This window comes from Dryobates pubescens, chromosome Z (genome assembly GCF_014839835.1).
Source record: "Dryobates pubescens isolate bDryPub1 chromosome Z, bDryPub1.pri, whole genome shotgun sequence".
NCBI classification, from domain to species: Eukaryota; Metazoa; Chordata; class Aves; order Piciformes; family Picidae; genus Dryobates; species Dryobates pubescens.
This window is the reverse complement of record NC_071657.1, coordinates 106,642,028-106,662,245: the sequence shown is the minus strand read 5'-3', so window position 1 is coordinate 106,662,245 and position 20,218 is coordinate 106,642,028. Positions and strand designations below refer to the sequence as shown.

General features: G+C 41.7%; 2 protein-coding genes across 2 annotated transcripts in view; one reads left to right on the top strand and one right to left on the bottom strand.

The window, feature by feature from the left end:
• The first annotated feature begins 1,161 nt into the window (after nucleotides 1-1,161).
• Nucleotides 1,162-16,883, top strand: DLD (dihydrolipoamide dehydrogenase). The gene is made up of 14 exons (XM_009910179.2): nucleotides 1,162-1,273; nucleotides 2,295-2,370; nucleotides 3,165-3,244; nucleotides 5,462-5,530; nucleotides 9,501-9,570; nucleotides 9,930-10,030; nucleotides 10,349-10,492; nucleotides 10,597-10,698; nucleotides 11,061-11,251; nucleotides 13,246-13,416; nucleotides 13,817-14,006; nucleotides 14,403-14,540; nucleotides 15,867-15,956; nucleotides 16,065-16,883. The coding sequence occupies exons 1-14, from the start codon at nucleotides 1,235-1,237 to the stop codon at nucleotides 16,128-16,130; spliced, it is 1,527 nt and encodes a 508-aa protein (XP_009908481.2). The 5' UTR covers nucleotides 1,162-1,234; the 3' UTR covers nucleotides 16,131-16,883.
• A 2,115-nt stretch (nucleotides 16,884-18,998) lies between these two features.
• The window catches only part of LAMB1 (laminin subunit beta 1), a 43,289-nt gene continuing 42,069 nt past the window's right edge, over nucleotides 18,999-20,218 (bottom strand). The window contains exon 31 of the mRNA XM_009910182.2: nucleotides 18,999-19,419. Coding sequence (XP_009908484.2) covers nucleotides 19,283-19,419 — 137 coding nt within the window. The 3' untranslated portion in view covers nucleotides 18,999-19,282. The remainder of the gene's footprint in view (nucleotides 19,420-20,218) is intronic.

Below are 20,218 nucleotides of genomic sequence, written 5' to 3'. Positions count from 1 at the left end.
ATGGGGCACATCCAGTCTCCAGTGGAGGTGCAATCAGATAAATACTTACATAGATAGAATAGGAATCCTGCCCACTGAATATGGCCTTTTATTTTGAACACAGGTGCCTTTCACACACCATGACTAGGCCTTGGCACACTCATTAGTTGGTGCACTTCTGACAGGTCTGACTGTATTTAATGGGGGAATTGCTCTTCTCCGAGGTAGTTTCACTAAATAATTTAAGCTTGCTATAATCAGAAAGCCTGCATTTATGAACATTATGCCTCAATATTTGTGTTTGGTGATGTGCTTCTATGAACATTACGCCTCAATATTTGCGTTTGGTGATGTGCTTCTCAATGTAGGAAGTAACAGAACACTGCCATCTGATGGAAATACTGATTTAAGGCAAGAAATTAGTCTAGGAAACTTGAGAACACTTTCTTACAGAAAATATTTTGCCTTCTGGGCAAGACAGGCAATCTGAATTATGAACTATATTGCATATTACTTATCAAAATTTACATACAGATTTTTTTTAGCATAAATTGAACAGAATATTGCACATGTCCTAAATCAGGTGGAATTTGGTGCCTTGCCTCCACAGTCACTGAAGGATTTGTTTTCAAATACTGGGGTGCTGAAGTGCAAATAGCAGAGGACTGTGGGGTGTGCAACCCTTTGTTTTAGAGAATAAGTAGAATCACAGAATCACACAGAATCACCAAGGTTGGAAGAGACCGCAAAGATCAAATAGTCTGGAAGAATACAAATACCATTAAATTGTTAATTATAAAAATCTCTTGTTAATTATAAAAATACTCTTGTTCAATTTTCCCCCTTGATTAAATACATTAAAGGCAGTAATGTCAAGCCACTTGAAATTCTTTCCGAAGTTAAATGTTTATATTTTTGTCTTAATAATGGAATGTAGGTACATTTCACTGACATTTAGAAGAATGATGTTTCATTCTGAAAAACGAAATATTTTGACTTTCTGTGTTTGCTCCCAAGTTTTACGTTGGCTCATTAGGTGTACGACCTCCAACCACCATCGCCCGCCGGAAGCACTGCCGGCGGCGCCCTGCGCCGCAACCGCCTCATTTGCACCGCTCCGCCCCCGAGCTCCGTTCGCTGCGCTGTACCGCACTGCCGTCTGCGCCAGGGGGCGCTGTCGCGCCCCACCGCGCCTGCGCGAGTCCGTAGAGTCCTTGGGTTTGCGGCGGAGGGGTGAAGGCCGGCGGCCGTGGCCATGCAGCGCTGGGGACGTGTCTCCTGCGCCCTCGCTCGGGTACGGTGCTGGCAGGGGCCGGCATTACTGCGGGGTGGGCGGTTCGGCGTAGGTAGCTGAGCCACGCTGCGTTCGGGAGCTTGGGCCTGGGCCTTCCTTATGGCCCCCCACCTCTCCCCGGCAGCGGGCAGAGGGCGGAGCTGGAGCAGGCGCCGTGGAGCGGGCACGGCGGCGGGCGGCGTGGGGTTTGGCTGCGTTTTCCTTGCTTCTCTGCCTTCGCCTCTTGGCGCGGGGAAAGAGAGCCGCTCCTAGCCCAGCGCGCCCTGGTCTCCGCCTAAGTGACACGGTGTCCGCGCTGTCGCCTGGCCGCATGCGTCACACACCGCTCCAGGAGTGTTGAGGTCGGGGGTTTTGGCCCTGCTTCCCTGTGATTTGTTAGTGCCCCGAGAGCGCGGGAGGGTGCTGCGGCATGCCCCACCTTCGGCCGGAGAGAGCGGCCCGGGGGAGTCGGGAGTGAGGGCGGATGCTTCTGTGGCTGTGGAAATTGACAGCTGTCACAGGATCTCTTCCTGCATTTCGGGCAGCACTGCGGCCTTCAGAAGTATTTCCAGGACAGCCTCTGCTGCAGTTACAGGGTGATCAGCCCGTGAGATGCTTGTGGTAGTTGTGCTGTCTCATTACAGTTTAAAAATCTTGTTCTCTAGAACCACCTCTGAGGTGTTGCCTATCCATAGGAAGTGGCCAGAGGGGATGATTATGGAATAAGACTCTTGATGAGCTCCTGTGACTGTCCACTTTATGTCATTAAGAGGTTTGAGAGCCCTGTGAGAAGGGTTGAAAGTTCGAGTAGTTAAAAGCAGCCTGAGGCTAGGCTGAAATGAAAACAGGCCTAACTGGGTTGAGGTTGCAGAGCAGGTGAATGGCAGAGCTGCTTCTAACTTGTTCCAGTCCATGTCCTCTGTGTTTGCCTCAGTTGTGTTGATCCTGTTTTGGTTAACTGGTGACTGTAATTGTATGGTTGAATTTTCTTCCAGGGTAGACTTCAAATCTTAAATCTAAGATTTTTTTCCCCCCTTTCTAGAGGAGCCATTTTGATCGAATTCATCATGGTCTCCAGGGAATTTGTGCAGTGTCACAGAGGACCTATGCTGATCAAGGTAATTAATTGTGAAGAATTTTGTTGCTCAAAAGCCCAACCCAAAGCCCAAAAATCCACAAAAAACCCAAAGCAGTTCTTGCAACTTGGAAACTAGACTTCCAGGTAAATGTGAAATGCATGGCAGCAAGGATTTTCAGATAAAGATTAGTGGCTTATTTTCTTACTCGATAGCAAGCTAAAGCTATAAATGGAAGTTGAACTTTATATAACTTAAGAACAGTGATGGTAATTAATATTCTAATAGAGATTGTGGTTGCAAGATATGAATTAAGCATGAAGTTCATAGCATCTGCTGTGTTTATAATCAATTAGAGGTTGTATAACTATCTTTCAGCCATATTTTCTCTTCTAAAGAATGCTGATTTTATGGCATTCAGTAAGGATTTTGTGCTAAACAACAATAGAAGCTATATTGGGAAAATAATAAACTATGTAGACATCTTGGGTTATGTTCTTAAAGGATTTATAGCAAGAGCACTGGGTCAGACAGAATTCCATTTCTTCATTCCATTTTACATTATTTTCCCTGGAAAATTTAAGGCTGGCTGTTTTATTGCAGAGTGAATACCTCCAGGCAACCTTTCCCTTTTTCCAGAAAGCTACTTTAAGATGTGAGGTGTAATTTACTTTGCTAAGCTAGTTTAATTTGTTGCATGTTGTTTTAGTAGATAATTTGCTTTAAAAAAAATAAATAAAGTCAAACACTGAGTATTCCAAAAGTGATAAACTGCTAATCCTGAAGTAATATTTTAATTATTGAAACAAAAATAGCTCAAGTGTTCTCTGTTTCAGTTGATGCCGATGTCACAGTCATTGGCTCCGGTCCTGGAGGGTACGTTGCTGCTATCAAAGCAGCTCAGCTTGGATTTAAGGTAGGATGAGACCTCAGACATAGCAGAATGAACCCAAAAGGTGTTTGTGTGATACTGAAAACCTGAAATTCTCCTGTTGGGCTACCAGATGCTGTGGATGTGTCAGTAGTCTTCACCCCACTCACCCAGATGATGCAGAAGTTGAGGTGGAGATTTGAAGTATTACTATCTATAATCCTGATACTGACAAAGCTGCTCAGGACAGTTGGCTTTTGATTGGGAGTGATAATTGAAGTGGGCTTATACTGGTGTGGAAGAGGAGGTCAGAAAAGAATGCTGGGAAGGAATATTTGATCCAACAAAGAAAGAAGGAAAAATACAGACAGTGACATAAAGGCCACTTAACTGTGCTGAAGAGCCAACTGAGGGAACTCAGGAAAGGAAAAGACTCTCAATATTAACTGACATGCTTTTTGAATGTGAAGAGGGGAATCCCATGGAATTGGACATGCTTCCATGTGTCACTTGTATCACTAAATAAACATGAAAAATGTTTGTGCTGTCCTTGAGGAATGTTTTTTTAAGACTGACCAAAAAAGATTCTTTAGTTACACCATCCATGGAAGAACCCAAGCATGCTCTACTGAATTACTGCACTTTAACCTTGAAATTTGTCCAGCATCTGCTAGCACAAGCGTTTACGTGCTTGTGTCACTGCCACAGCATCCCCCATTAATGCCAGCAATGGTCTGTGGTCATTGGCTTTCCCACAGTTTTGCTTGGCCTTGTTGGTGGAGCTGATGTAAGGTGGATGGGACAGAAGCTCCTCCTTTATCAGGGAAAGGTAGGAGCAGTCTGGCACTGTTTGATCCACAGTGCAACTGTTCAAGCGCTTGGATCATTTTTCATGCATTTGTTGGTCTCTTCTGCCAGGTGGCCAGTACCAGAACAAGAGAACACAGTCTCAGGCTGTGCCAGGGGAGGTTCAGGCTGGATGTTAGGAAAAAAGTTCTATACAGAAAGAGTGATTGCCCATTGGAATGGGCTGCCTGGGGAGGTGGTGGAGTCGCCATCACTGGAGGTTTTCAGGAGAAGACTTGATGGGGTGCTTGGTGCCGTGGGTTAGTTGTTTGGGTGGTGTTGGATTGGTTGATGGGTTGGACGCGGTGATCTTGAAGGTCTCTTCCAACTTGGTTTATTCTATGTATTCTATGTATTATTCTATGTATGCTTAAGGCAGGAGGGAGGGTAGGCTGGGAGGGAATCAGCATGTCTCTGTGTGTTTCTGTGGTTTGATATGAATTCTGCTCTTCACCTTGCCATCACACCTACTTGGCACAAAAGCACCAGTTTAAGAAAACAATGAAAGGTGTTCATTTGGGTAGTCCCTTCTCAGCAGATTGGAGCTCTGGCAGTGTAAACCAAGGAACTAATACTTTAATTGTGTGTACCTTGCAAAGGAGATGCCAGGGATTTTGTTTCTGTAAAAAAGGTTTGCAGGGATCTCTTACCCTCCAAGTGATCTGTTTTTCTTGAAGTTTTGTCAGTTGTTTTTTTTAATCCCTTTGCATATTTTGATGCTGGCAAGTTAATGAGGAAGAGATGAAAGCTTTCCATCCATACTGATATTGACCTTATTGTTGCTTGGTTTTGCTTCACTTTTTTTTTTCCTGTCTTTATAGGTATTGGCACAACTTTATAGCAATGGGTCTTGCAGGGTAGCATGTCTAGAGAGGAAAACACTTCTGGTTTGGGAGTTCTGTTTTGTTTTCCTTAAAGAAAAGACAACTTCATGCAGTTTTAACCTCTGCTGGTTTGTTCATCTGTTATTTGCTCTTGACTGTTTGTTCTTAGGAATCTTCTGTGTGGTTTACTTTATTTACTTTTCCCAGTTTTTGGCAGGGTTTTTTTAGTTAATTCTGAGGGGAACATCTTTGACAGAACCAAGTGTTGTATTTTAACTGAGGCTGCTTTATGGACAGTGCTTAAACTTGTATGAAAGTATAAATGGTGCAGTGCAGAATGTGGCTCTCTCCTGGTAGAGAATGTTGTTGCAAAGAGCCATTTTGTGGTTTTTCAGCTAGGAAGAAAATGAAGGAGGAGAAATCTGAGCCACAAAAATCTAGGAATGGAATCAGAAGCACTTGCAGAGGAAGAGTTACTAGATGTATGCCTGGCCTTTGTCATCAGTTCTAATTTGTGACACAAATTGTAAGGAAATGGTAGAATAGTATTACTAAACAAATGATTCTCCACCCTCCCCTTATGTTTCCTCAGACTGTCTGTGTAGAAAAAAACGAAACATTAGGTGGAACCTGTTTGAATGTTGGATGTATTCCATCAAAGGTAAGCTTATATACTTTGTCATGACTTCATTAAAAGCAGCAGATGTGTGTGTCATTTGGAAAAAGATTAAGAAGGAGTTTCTCAAATCAATGTGCTTTCTTTAAAAATTGAAATTGGAATCCAAATGAGCTGCAGTCAAGTGGTGGCTGTGTCTTTAATTAATATGCAGGGAAATAAGGAGGAGCAATAACAGAACCCTGACCTTGGACTTCTGGAGGGCAGATTTCAGCTTATTTAAGCAACTGATTCAGAGAATAACCTGGGTAGCAGCCTGTAAGAGCAAAGGGGTCCAGGAGGGTTGGACCTACTTCAAACAGGAGCTCTTGCAGGCACAGGAACAGGCTGTGCCCATGTGCCACAAGATGAGCCGGTGGGGAAGGCAACCGGCCTGGATGGGCAAACAGCTCCTAAAGGAGTTAAGGGGAAAAAAAGAGGGTGTGTCACCTTTGGAAAGGGGGGAGGCAACTTGAGATATGTTTAAGGATATTGTTAGATCATGTTGGATTAAAATTAGAGAGGCAAAAGCCCAGTTAGAACTTAAACTGCCACTTCTGTGAAAGACAATAAACAGCATTTTTACAAATACATTAATGCTAAAAAGAGGGCCAAGAACCTCCACTCCTTACTGGACCTGGAGGGGAACATTGTAACTAAAGATGAGGAAAAGGCTGAGGTACTAAATACCTTCTTTGTTTCCATTTTCAACAGTAGGGCAGGAGGACTCCAGGATAACTGGCCTCCTGAACTAGTAGTTGGGGTCAGGGAGCAGTATAATCCCCCTGAAATCCATGAGGAGTTAGTTAGGGACTTGCTGAGCTGCTTGGATACTCACAAGTCCATGGGACTGGATGGATCTATCCTAGGGTACTGAGAGAGCTGGCAGATGAGCTGGACAAGCTGCTCCCCTTCATTTTCCACCAGTCCTGGCTCACTGGAGAGGTCCCAGACGACTGGAAACTGGCCAGTGTGACACCCATCCACAAGAAGGGCTGGATGGAGGAACCTGCAAACTATAGGCCTGTCAGCCTGACCTCAGTGCCAGGCAAGATTATGGAACAGGTCATCAACAGGCTGGTGACAGAATGGTTGGAGAGCAGCCAGGCAGAAAGGGACCTGGGAGTACTGGTTGACAGCTGGCTGAACATGAGCCAGCAGTGTGCCCAGGTGGCCAAGAAGGCCAATGCCATCCTGGCCTGCATCAGAAATAGTGTGGCCAACAGGAGCAGGGAAGCCATTGTGCCCCTGTACTCATCACTGGTTAGGCCACACCTTGAGTCCTGTGTCCAGTTCTGGGCCCCTCAATTTAAGAAGGACATTGAGACACTTGGACGTGTCCAGAGAAGGGCAACGAGGCTGGTGAGAGGCCTTGAGCACAAGCCCTACGAGGAGAGGCTGAGGGAGCTGGGGTGGCTTAGCCTGGACAAGAGGAGGCTCAGGGGAGACCTTATTGTGGTTGTAGCCAGGTGGGGGTTGGTCTCTTCTCCCAGACAACCAGCACTAGAACAAGAGGACACAGTCTCAAGCTGTGCCAGGGGAAATTTAGGCTTGAGGTGAGGAGAAAGTTCTTCACAGAAGGAGTTGTTGGCCACTGGAATGAGCTGCCCAGGGAGGTGGTGGAGTCACCATCCCTGGAGGTGTTAAAAAAGGGATTGGAAATGGTATTTGAAGCTGTGGTTTAGTCAGTCATGAGGTGTAAGATACTAGGTAATAGGTTGGACTTGATGATCTCTCAGGTCTTTTCCAACCTGGTTGATTCCATGATTCTATTGGATGTTACACATTCAGGGTTGTGACAGTTATGTGAGAAGGGTAAATTAGGGAGAGAAAGTTGATGACTTGCTCATAAAAATGGTGTTACCTTACTCTTGACAGCATGTGTTTTACTCAAGCATGTGCATATAAGGCAGGTATCTCAAAATGTGCCTTGAGTCTTTTACTGTGCCTTCTTCAGATTTCAGTCTGCACACACTGACCTCATTCTGGAGGTCATCACTGGGCACTTGGAAGAGAAGATGGAGATCAGGAGTAGTCAGCATGGATTTACCAAGGGGACATCATGCTTGACTAGTCTGATAGCATTCTATGACATCTGAACAGAGTGGGTAGATGTAGGGAGACCAGTGGATGTAGTCTACCTTGACTTGAGTAAGGCTTTTGACACTGTCTCCCATACCATCCTTATGAGTAAGCTCAGGAAGTGTGGGATAGAAGAGCAGACAGTGAGATGGATTAGGAACTGGTTACAAAACAGAGTCCAAAGAGTGGTGGTCAATGGTGCCAAGACCAGCTGGAGAGCTGTAACTAGTGGAGTCCCCCAGGGATCAGTTCTGAGTCCGGTCCTGTTCAACACCTTCATCATGACATTGATGAGGGGACAAAGTGTACAATCAGCAGGTTTGGTATCAGCAGGATACCAAACTGGGAGGCTTGGCTGAGACACCTGCGGGCTGTGCAGCCAGTGAGAGCTGGGCAGAAAGAAACCTAATGAGGGTTCAACAAGGATAAGTGCATAGTCCTGTACCTGGGAAGGAATAATAATCTCCACCAGTACAGGTTAGGAGGTGATCTGCTGGAGAGCAGCCCTGTGGTCACAAGAAGGACCTGAGAGTCCTGGTGGTTAAAAAGTAATCCATGGGTCAGCAATGTGCCCTTATGGCCAAGAGGGCCAATGGTATCCTGGGGTGCATTAAGAGGAGTGTGTCCAGCAGATGGAGGGAGGTTCTCCTCCCCCTCTAATTTGTCCTGGTGAGACCCCACTTGGAATATTGTGTCCAGTTTTGGGCTTTTCAGTTCCAGAGGGACAAGGATCTACTTGAGAGAGTCCAATGGAGAGCTACCAGGATGACTGAGGGACTGGAGCATGTGCCCTGTGAGGAGAGGCTGAGAGCCCTGGGTCTTTTTATTCTGGAGAAGAGAAGAATGAGAGGGGATTTAATAAATACTTATAAATTTATATCTGAGGGCTGAGTGTCAAGAGGGAGGCTCTTCTCCATGGCACCCTGTGGTAGGACAAGGGACAGTGGATATAAACTACAGCACAGGAGGTTCCACCTCAACATGAGGAGGAACTTCACTGTGAGTGTCACAGGGTACTGGAACAGGCTGCCCAGGGAGGTTGTGGAATCTCCTTCTCTGGAGACTTTCAAGGCCCATCTGGATGTGTTTCTGTGTGACCTATGCTAGATTCTATCGTCCTGCTCTGACAGGACTTGATTATCTTCGAAGGTCCCTTCCAACCCTTAACATCCTATGATTTGCACTGTTGTAAAGACAGTAATTTCATTTTCAGCAAGGCTGTAGTGAGAGACATCACTTTTCTTACCAAGATCCCTCCCTAACTATATTGCTATTTCTAATCAAAATGCAGTTACAGAAGTTCTACATTTCAAGCTGCTGATTTATAGACATCCATATAAAAACTTCTAATTTTATTTTTGAGTCACAAATGCCTAGTAACCTGAGCTGGCCATCTAGCTTCAGCTCCAACTAGCTACACAGCTGTAGTAACTTTAGCATAACAACTTAACTACAAGTTGTAACTCAGGTATGTCTGTGCTGGCTAACGTTTTACCAATGATTTCAGTATGGATTTTCCTCATCCAGTTTTTCTGTACCCCCTCTTTATTGACAAATAGTCTCTTGTCTGAGGCAATAAGGAAATTCTCCTGTGTCACTCAGAATCATCTTTCTTTCCTTAAAGTCTGGGCTTGGTTTTTTGTTTGTTTTTCCCCCTCAATCTCTATGGAGTCATTTCCAGTTTCTGAGGTGAAATGTGCAAAAAGGATAGGTGTGAATTTAACTCTTTTCCATTAAATATGTAAGTTTATAAAACACTTGAGTAGAAATACTGTGTACACTTTGTGCTTGACAAGCACCTTTTTTAACATGTGCTTATTTTTTTACATTATTATAATAATGAGTTAATTTGTGAATGTATGCCCTAATTCCTGTTTCCATGTGTGTATTTTAGGCGTTGCTGAACAACTCACATTTGTATCACTTGGCCCATGGAAAAGATTTTGCCAGTAGAGGAATTGAAAGTGAGTATGTAGAGCAACTAGTCAGTGCTTCTTAACATAAATGATTTCTGTCAACAAACAAATTTAATCATTCAGATCTGGCTACTGTAGTTTTCTGGTCAGAAGACTTTTTGCACTTAAAAAGAATATCCTTTATCTGTCAGTTGGAGGGTCAGGGATAGGTGTCTGCATCTTCAACCCTGAATCACGGATATTGGAAAAGTCTAATACTGCTTTTTAATGTAGCTGTTGTTGAATGTAACCCTTGGCATTTAGTAGGGCTGTCCAACATCTTACTGTGTCAGAGCTGTTAATTGTGTTTAGGTTAGCTCCTTTGTAAGCACTGCAATGCCTGATACAGGTTTGTTTTTTAACCTTAGTTACAGGAATCCGTTTGAACCTAGAGAAGATGATGGAACAGAAGAGTGGTGCAGTGAAGGCCTTAACAGGTGGCATTGCTCATTTATTTAAACAAAACAAGGTTAGTTTGGATTATATACTGAGGTGTTTCCCTGATTTATTTTTTTTTTCTGATCTGGAATTCTTGCTTTTTATACTTTAATATTCTTGCTGCATAAATTAATTTGAGTAACTGACCTGGTAAAGGGAGAATTTGAGTCATTCTCTTCTAGGAAACTTTTAAATCAATAATTCCTTGATTCTTAGAATTACTTTTAAGGTGGTGATGCAAAGGTACGTGGTAACAGCTTCTCTAAAGCATTAATGAGCTTCAGATTAAATGCAGCATAACTTAGATAAGGAATTTGAATCTGAATTTACTGTGTTCTGATTACTAAAGGTCACACATGTATCTGGGTTTGGAAAAATCACTGGGAAAAACCAGGTCACTGCAACCAAAGAAGATGGCAGCACACAAGTTATCAATACAAAGAACATACTCATAGCCACAGGCTCGGAAGTTGCTCCCTTCCCTGGAATTACTGTATGTATTTTTCAATGGTACTTTTTCCACATATTCTGTGTGGTTTATATGTAATGTAAAAAAAAGAGATTATAACCTCCCTTCGTGGATTTCTTCATTATTAGATTGATGAAGATAATATTGTGTCATCCACTGGTGCACTGTCACTGAAAAAAGTTCCTGAAAAGATGGTTGTCATTGGTGCAGGAGTCATTGGTGTGGAATTGGTGAGAGAATATTTAAAACACTTGGTATTTCATTTACAAAGGAACAGGGCATTACTTTTTTTGTGTTTTATTGTGTTGTGATTTGTTAAATGTTTGATTGAGTTGTAATGAAATTGTTCAGACTTCATAGCTTGCTGTATCTCACCGGAAAAACTGTGCTGTTTGTAGGATCAGCATTCCTGCAGCTGGTTAGCCGAGTTGGTCTTGTTTTATTCTACACTGCAACTTCTTTGAAAGTGATGAGTTTGCTGTTAGTTGTCATCCTGCTTTTGAAAATACTACAGTCTGTCGTAAATACAGAGTAAAGGAATCCAAAGTTTGCTTTTCACAAATGCTTTTTGCTTATGTTGTTCTGACTGCAGGGTTCAGTTTGGCAGCGCCTCGGTGCGGACGTTACAGCTGTTGAATTCATGGGCCACGTAGGTGGAATGGGAATTGACATGGAGATCTCTAAAAACTTCCAGCGTATTCTTCAGAAACAGGGATTCAAATTCAAACTGAACACCAAAGTTACAGGTGCTACCAAGAGGCCGGATGGAAAAATTGATGTTGCGTAAGTAATTTAATGGAATTGTGGCCTTCCAGCATCTGAAGGGGGCCTACAAGAAAGCTGGGGAAGGACTTTTTTTAGGCTGTCAGGTAGTGGTAGGACTAGGGGGAATGGATCCAAGCTAGAGGAGGTAGATTTAGATTAGATGTCAGGAAGAAGTTCTTCACCATAAGGGTGGTGAGACACTGGAACAGGTTGCCCAGGGAGGTGGTGGAAGCCCCATCCCTGGAGGCTTTTAAGGCCAGGCTGGATGTGGCTCTGTGTGACGTGATCTAGTGGAAAGCATCCCTGCCCATGGCAGTGGGGTTGAAACTTCAGTATTACAGTGTATTACAGTATCACCAAGGTTGGAAGAGACCTCAAAGATCATCAAGTCCAACCTGTCACCACAGACCTCATGACTAGACCATGGCACCGAGTGGCACTAGATGATCCTTGAGGTCCCTTCCCTGACAATTCTGTGATTCTGTGCATGCTATATATATATTACTCTCCCTAATCCTTCAAGCCTATTTAAAAATACAGCCTGATACTATTTTGTGTGACAGGAAAAGAAAATGGATTTGGGATGAAACTTTTTAAATTCTTCAGTGAAATTTAATTTTTATCCTGTGTCATAACTTGCAGAGCTCATAATTTTGTTGGATTCTTAGACTGCATATATATATATATGTATATAGTTAGAAGAGGTTCCATTGACTGGAGTGGAAGGCATGCTAGTATAAACCAGTGTTGTTACAATGAGATCAGTAATAAAAACCAAGCTCTAAATACTTCTTTTCCTGGGTGATCTTCTGATATAATTAACATAAATAACATGATTGTTCATACAGTCATTTTCAGTTCTTGGCTACTCACTGGAAGGGTTATTTTGTCTGTTCCTCTTCTTGTCTTAAAATAAGCATGGCAGAGATTTTACTTATTTTGAGCAGAAGAAAATGAGACTACCCCATAGGTGTCTTTTAATGGCCACACTCAAGCTCTTTGAAGACCTGCAGGTGAACAGCTAATATAGAAATATATAAAGCAAACTTGCTTTGTAGAAGTCCATATGTATACACTATTTCTTTCTTGTTGATGTTATGCATACAGGAACTGTAGTTTTAAGAAAATACTTAATGCTGTTTAACGAATGTAAGCTTAAATATGTTTGTTTTTTCAGTGGAATCTGACATGTATCAGCAGGTGACATGTATCAGCATAGCTTTGGATAGTGTGTCCTGCAGCATTGTGGAAGTCCTGGATTTGGGCTTCCTTTACATACCATGTGGATACTGGTTGGATCTCATGTAGTTGTTTCTACACAGAGATTTTGTTTTGGTTCAGGAGTATGCTTTTGAAACACCCTTCCCTACTTATCCACACTTAACCGTGCTTTGGTTCTTGTGCTCTGAAAGCACATGAATTAAACTTCTGCATGCAGTTAAACACAAACACGCACTTGAGGAATGCACCTGATGCAGGGCAGCAGCTAACAGGTGTTTAATTCTTGGGCCAAAAGAAGGCTTGCTCAGAGTACATTGCTCTACTCCACTCCAAAATACATACAGCTTGGCTGTCGAGTACTCAGCACAAATTATTTTGCTGCACAGATTTGATCCTGTCAGGTCATGCTATTTGGTAGTGAATATGTACCCTAAATCTCTGGATCTGTCTATCATCTGTGTGACTATTTCTTGTCACTAGTGCTTCTTGAAGTGTGGTGATTCTGTGGTAACTGCTCTTGTATACTTTGTATTTATTTTGAAATTTGATACGTTAATCTGTTTTGATTAGAGTTTTCAGTAAACAAATGTAGTAAGAGTTAATAAGCCTGCTCCTCCCTCTCCTGCTCCTCAACTCATGAAAGGAAGAAACAAGGCACAGTCTGGAATGCAAGTGTTTTGGATGCCAGATCCAGCCAATAGGTCAACATCTAAATTATGTTAGTTACTAGTCAGAGAAATACAATGCTGAAAGTTCAGAGCTTAACATGTTTGCTACTTGTTTCTCTACAGTGTTGAAGCTGCTGCTGGTGGCAAGGCTGAAGTGATAACTTGTGATGTGCTCCTAGTTTGCATCGGTAGACGTCCATTTACAAAAAATTTAGGTCTGGAGGATATTGGAATTGAACTTGACAAGAGGGGGAGAATCCCAGTCAATAACAGATTCCAAACCAAAATTCCAAAGTATGTAAGACTAAATTTTTTAAATTTTATTTTTAATTTTTTTTTAAGCAGAACTCTTTAAGTTTAACCTGCTGAAGCCCTTTGGTTTTGTTTTTAATTGCAGGAAGTAACTTTCTTTTCAGGAAGGAAATCTCAAGATCTGTTTATTTCAGGAACTAAAGATTTTATTCAAGCCTTGAAGTTTTGTAATGTGTGTGACCATTTCTTGTCGCTAGTACTTCTTGAAGTGTGGTGGCTCTGTGGTAACTGCTCTTGTATACTTTGTATTTAGTTTGAAATTTGATATGTTAAGCTGTTTTGATTGGTTTTCAGTAACTCATTTCAAACTGTTACATAAGGTAGCCTGGGTGTGCTAGGATGTTTTTAAACAGTGTCTTGTTCTGTTTCATTGGTCTGATAGCATCTATGCTATTGGTGATGTAGTTGCTGGACCTATGCTGGCCCACAAAGCTGAGGATGAAGGCATTCTTTGCGTAGAAGGGATGGCTGGGGGAGCGGTTCACATTGACTATAACTGCGTACCCTCCGTGATATACACTCACCCTGAAGTGGCCTGGGTTGGCAAATCAGAAGAACAGCTGAAAGAAGAGGTACCTATTTGTTCCCTTGTCAGAAAAAATATGCCTTTCCACCTTGGGCATGGTTTCATTGTCCAGCAGTTGAGCTACTTTGTGAAGAACTTGTGCACCTGAACTTGTCACTTAGGGCACAGGGCATAAGATTGAATGATTCCCTTCTGCACTCTGCTCTCCCAAGGGCCATAGTTCTCTTTAATGACATCTATTCTGCAAAGTTCATATTGTTCATTTGCCAGTTTAGTCTTTCTATAATGCCTCCTTATGCTCCTTTCGGTGGTGTTCTTATGCATTTCTGCGTGTCTTGTGTCTTTTGGTTTTGTATTATCTTTCTGGTTCTAACTATACAGACTATTCAGTAAGTACATTGTTCTTGTTGGTCATAAATTCAGTAACACATCTGTTTTGTAGGGTGTAGAATACAAAATTGGGAAATTTCCATTTGCTGCAAACAGCAGAGCGAAGACAAATGCTGACACAGATGGCATGGTGAAAATACTTAGTCAGAAGTCAACAGACAGGATGTTGGGTGCTCACATTTTAGGCTCAGTAAGTATTGTAAATTCTGCTGCTGTCTTGGCCTTGTAAAGGTCTCTAAGTGTTGAACTGTTGCAAAGTAGCTGTCAAGTTGAAAGAAGTGGTGCATGTAAAAAGAAAGGAGATTGAGTCCACTGTAATGATTTTTTGTTTGCTATCTTCTGCAGCCCTGCCCTCCTTCGTTCCCACTTTTCTCTTACTTTGGCATTGAGACAGCTTATTTGAGAGAACAGCAAAAATTGTTTACTGAAGTTCTGCAAGTTGAGGGAGAAGAACAGACTGGGGGTTTTTTAATTGGTATTTTTTTTATCTCCCCTTTCTGAACTTCAGACTTCAACAAAGCTGTTAACTGTATGCTGTGGTTACCAAATCTTGGAGAACTTTCAAGTCCTTTGTAAAGATGAGAAATCAGAAAATTCCATTTGGGAAAAGTATCATTTTCCTGCTCTCCCACACATTCCAAAGTGAAATCTCTCTCTGGTTCATTTCTTAGTTTCAAAACCTCTTTTTTTTTTTCCTTTTGTTGCTTTTGTTTTGCCCTAAACACGTGCAGAAGCGCTTCTGTGCATCTCTAAGAGTTTTCTGTAAGGGAGATGCTAAAACTGTTCTTTTTTTTTCTGGAAATTTTATTCCTGTGAATGGATAAACTATCAAGAGCAGTGGGTAGGTGTTCTGTTAGCAAATCCCATTCTCATGATTTCTGGTAGGACATAGTTCTGCTGGTTACTTTCTCTCGTGTCAGTCATTTGAAAGTCAACATGCCTTAAAGCACAACCTAGGTTTGTCGCTGTGAGACAGACCAATTTTCTTCATTGGAAAAGGGTTAGGCAGAAGTGTTGATTACAGATCTGAATGCTAAAAATGTAGCAGGAGGTTTCAGTATTTTTGATTCATCAAATAAATGTTCTCAGAGTCAATACACATAATAAAAGTGAGGGTGCAGATATAATAACAGGCTTTTAGCTGTTATTTAGCTTTCTTGGAGGGCATTAAAGTTTTGGGGAGGTTTCAGCAGTGTACATTGCAACTTTGAGAATGTGACTATTACCCAATCAGTATCTTAGAGTGAAAAAAATGCCCAGATTTTGCAGAACTCTCAGTAATGAGAGGACAAATATTCTTGTTAGGAATTGTGTTTAGATTTACACTAGGCTTTAGCACAGTCAGCACATAGATTAAGTACTTACAACTTGCATTAAAAGACAGCTGAAGTGCTAGTTACAATACAACTTCCCTTTTTTTAGCAAAACATGTTTGTTTACAAGCTGGTACCGATTCAGAAGAACCTGGACCACTGCATGAAGATTTGTGCTAATTACAAATGCCTTTAAATTACAGGGTGCTGGTGAAATGGTTAATGAAGCTGCCCTTGCTATGGAATATGGGGCATCATGTGAAGACGTAGCCAGAGTTTGCCATGCCCACCCGGTAAGTTGTGTTTACTAACCAGACTGTTGAACGCCAGGGTTACACAGACATGCTGCCATTACATGTAACTGTTAATGACTTGTACCATTGTGCATTTGCTCTCTACAGACAGTGTCAGAAGCCTTCAGGGAAGCAAACTTAGCAGCATCTTTTGGCAAAGCTATCAACTTCTAAAATGAAAGAGCAGACCTTTGTACCTGTATAGTACATCCCTGAAAATGAACTGTGGGCCCTTGTGGAAGGCTGAGTCTTGAGGACTAAGTGAATCACTTCATTTTTAAACATCAAGTATATAAATAAGTAGAGGTTGGAACAAGCAGAATTACTCGGTCTCTGTAAATTAAATACTTAAAATTACATGTTTATTTACACAATGAATGTGGCAGGAAACCGCCCTCACGGAACTTGTCTCTTTTACCAAGCCAAACATTGTGCTGCTGCATGGGATTATCAGGTGTGCTGGGCAGAATTCTGGGTAAGTGTCCTGCCTACCTGGTATTTTCTTATTTGAAGTAGTGGTAGGCTAAACCAGTTGAATGCTGGCACTTACAAATGCCACTGTCACTTCCGCACAAAAATGTGTTTCGTTCTGAAATGATTAACTTCAGTATTTAACCTACTTCTTGCATACAAGTACCAAAACTTGTTTTGACCTAGTTGTGTTAAGATGTTGGGAAAAGTGGGGCTCATATAAATCAATTAAAATTATATTGACTTTTTAAAGGGAAAACTACAGTGTGTGTGTGATTGTTCATGTTATGTTTTCATATTGATAACTCATCAGGGGGAAAAAATTGAGTGCTCAAGGAGAAATGAAAGACTGAGGAAAAGGTAATCTTACTGCTACTTAAAGGATTTTTTTGCCTTTAAAGCTTCCATTGTCCAACTCTTGAAACACTAAAACTGGGTAGCAAAGCAGTGCTGGCTGTCAAATGCTATGACATAAGGGTTATTTTGCACCTTTCACATAAAACGGCCGCAGCATCAGCTCCGCAAAATGAAGACATACTCTCTGCCCTTCTCTTTTCTATTTTGTGCTCTCTTTCTGTCTCTTCTGTGAAAAGAGAGCTTAATAAAATTTTGACCTGGCTGGAGGGTCTTCTTGGATTTTTTGTTTGCTGAATGATCCTGTTGCTACCTGTAGAGTCAAGGTTGTTGAATACGTGAAGAAACTTGCAAACAAATGGCATCTTTGGAAGATCCTTTTCATGTATACTGGAATGCACCCACGTCCAGCACCCTCATTCTAAGTTTCACTTGGCAGGGTGTCAGTTCTGTTTTGTCATTAGGTTGTTCTTCCTCAAAGAAGATCTCACCTGCTGGTGTTGTGCATGTCCTTTTCCATTATGCCAATGGAATGAGAAAAGTACATTCAGAAAAAGGTGCAAAACTTATTTGTGGTTTTGTGCATGCACGAGATTGTGTGATCCTTCTGCCGTGCTTTAGAGTGGCTTACCCAAGTATTGATCCAGTACCCATACTCAGTGATGGAAATGTATGCCAGCATTATTGTTTTATTAAGGTATCAGTTAATCAACAAACACCAGTGATACTGCACTTCACCTTGGGTTTTTGTTGTGGTTTTGTTTTTTTTAGCTCCTGTTTTAAATGCAGTGACCATACCTTATCACCAGGCTGAGAATCGGATTCATGGATATGCTGCATTAAATGAATTAGTATGGATCTGCTGTCAGGTGTTAGTAGAAAGTTTCTGAAGGGAAAGCAAAGGTGAGACAATAGTGAGGGAAGAAAAATTTTATTACTCTAGTGGATCTTGGTATTTTGGAATCACTCCTACCTGTTGCAGGTAAATGCTGTTGTTGTTCTGTGTGCTTTGCAAGTTCTTCCTGGAAGCCCCACTCTTTCAGAAGCAGCTTTGTGTCCACTTTCACCTCCATCAGTACTTAGGGCATTCTTACTGCAGCTCAACCTTAAGGTTTATCAGTTACAAATTCTCCTTTCTCATTTTGCTCATGTTAAATGAAGTTTGGAAAGTCAGGGAAACTTTAATCAATACCACTACTAAAATTATACTGAAAAGATTTGTTTCCCAGACACTCAAAATTCAGGGCCTTAAAAGTGGTACTATGTTTTTAATTCTTACTGTCATTCCTGTTCTATTTAAGTGTACAAAGAGTGTTTGTAAAGGTGTAAGTAAGATGAGCTACTGAGCCACCTGCAATGATGTGGTGGCAGTCAAGTCTGAATGTTGCAATTCGAAAGTGTGTCTTTACCAGCTGCCAAGTATACTGGCAATGAAAGGGTGTATGATGCTGGTACGGTAATCGATTGCTGTGGTGTAGCATTTGGAACCTATGGCACTTAGTGGTACCTATTTAAGCAAACTGCTCTTATGTTTGCATATGTGGTGATAGATCCTGCCACAGTTGTCTTGACTGACTTGATGATGTTAGGCAAGGTGCCGATCAGAGTATATACACAGATGTGTTCCTGAGGTCAGAGCTCAGGATGTATAGCTGCATGTTGCAGTTTTGGATGTTGATTTGTGTAGCTGATGGATCTTGTGGATCAGTTTGTGCAGTACTAATTGTCTGAAAGTGCTCTACAGTTAACTTTGAGCTTAAGCATGGTGAACTGGATGTCAGTCCTGCGCTTTGGAAAAGAAGTCTGATTTGTGTTTTGTTAAGTGCACGCTGTTCTCAGCTGTCTGTGTCCAGCTCCTTATGTAATTCACATTAAGTGCCCATGGAACTTCTACAGTTCCTTTTCCAGAAAGGCTTGATCCATTACATAAATTTGGTGCTTGAAATGTAAACTACATTCACCCCTTCAGTGCTAACCTCCGTTTCCACTTCACATATCAAGCATTTCATAATCAGGGACATGAAGCTGCTGTTAAGCCTGAATGGACATCATGCAGGGTAAATTAATCCTTTTGGAGTACAATGGTATAAATGCTAGCTTAAACACACAAGGACTCCTCGGTGTTTTTCGCTGACATGCACTCTTGTTCTGAGTGACTGTCGTACATATCGTAGTAATTGGGGTCTTTTATTTAGAAGCACATAGTTGGGGCCAAGATTTTATTAGCTCTCTATCCAGTTTAAAGCCAAGACTTGCTATAAGATTAATTGAGGTACCATTTCAGCTACTGAAAATAGGAAGGAACTTAATGAGTCACACTGGGTACATACAGTGATACAAAAGTACTGTTTATTTTCAACATCAAAAAGTTACTTGTCTTTGGCTCTGTGACTTGAAAGTCGACATAAAACCTGTTCATTTTATCAGGTCTTAGCAAAATGTCAAAAAACTAGAGTAATACTTGTAAAATTCATCCTGAACACAGGCGTTCTTGTTCCTATTTATAAGCAAGTGCTATAAACAGCAACCTTCTGACTGATTGTCTGTAAGAGGGAGCGCACTGTCTCTTCCAGCTCCACCAACTGCTTGGCTTTGTCTTCCAGAACTTTTTGATTGTTTTCATACGTATTTTCCAAGTCTGTTAGCAAAGGAAGGGAAATCAGCTTAATTAGTTCCCTGCATGAAAACATACTGTGTAACTACGTGAGTAGTCGTAGTTACAGATTAAACTGTTCACATTTTGTGTGGAAGAGAATCTGACTCGAGACAAAAGTAAAAAGCCAAAGGCTGGGACGGCACCTTTCTTTGTTTCCTTATCACTGGGACATAAAGCAACAAGGAAGTCATTTCTGCAAGTGGAACCCAAAAGTATACTTTGATTCACATTCAAAAATAACTGTCATTCTCTGGTCCATATGGCTCTTACAGAACAGTGGAATATTTGGGCTTGCTATGGTTAAGACTACTGAGTGAACCACTGTAACTGCAAGAGCAGATAAAGGGAAGAATAAGCCCAGGAAAAACAGAAGGAAAACTTAACTCCCTCCCTGGTAGTTATGTCCTCTTGTATTTCAATCACATTTAATTGTTGATAATACATGTTAAAATAATCAGTGAATTGGAACTGACATAGCTTTCCAGGGTGGAGTGGAGGAAGTAGTATTTCAAGATGGAGGGTCCTACTTAAATGGGTTAGTCCTCATTCTAAGTGTAGTAGTTATGCTCTTTTCCTGTAGTGGTTTTTGAGGAGTGATAGGTGCCGTACTAGAAGGTTTTGGCTCACTTGCAAGTTTCAGCTTTTTTTGTAGAATTCTTTGATTCAAAAGACTATGTAGTGCTCATAAGAGTAACAATTGACTTCCCTTTTTTCCCCTGCTGCTGCTGAATAGCCAGCTTAACAGCGTGAAATCACTTCAAAGATGAGAGTTTACCGCCTC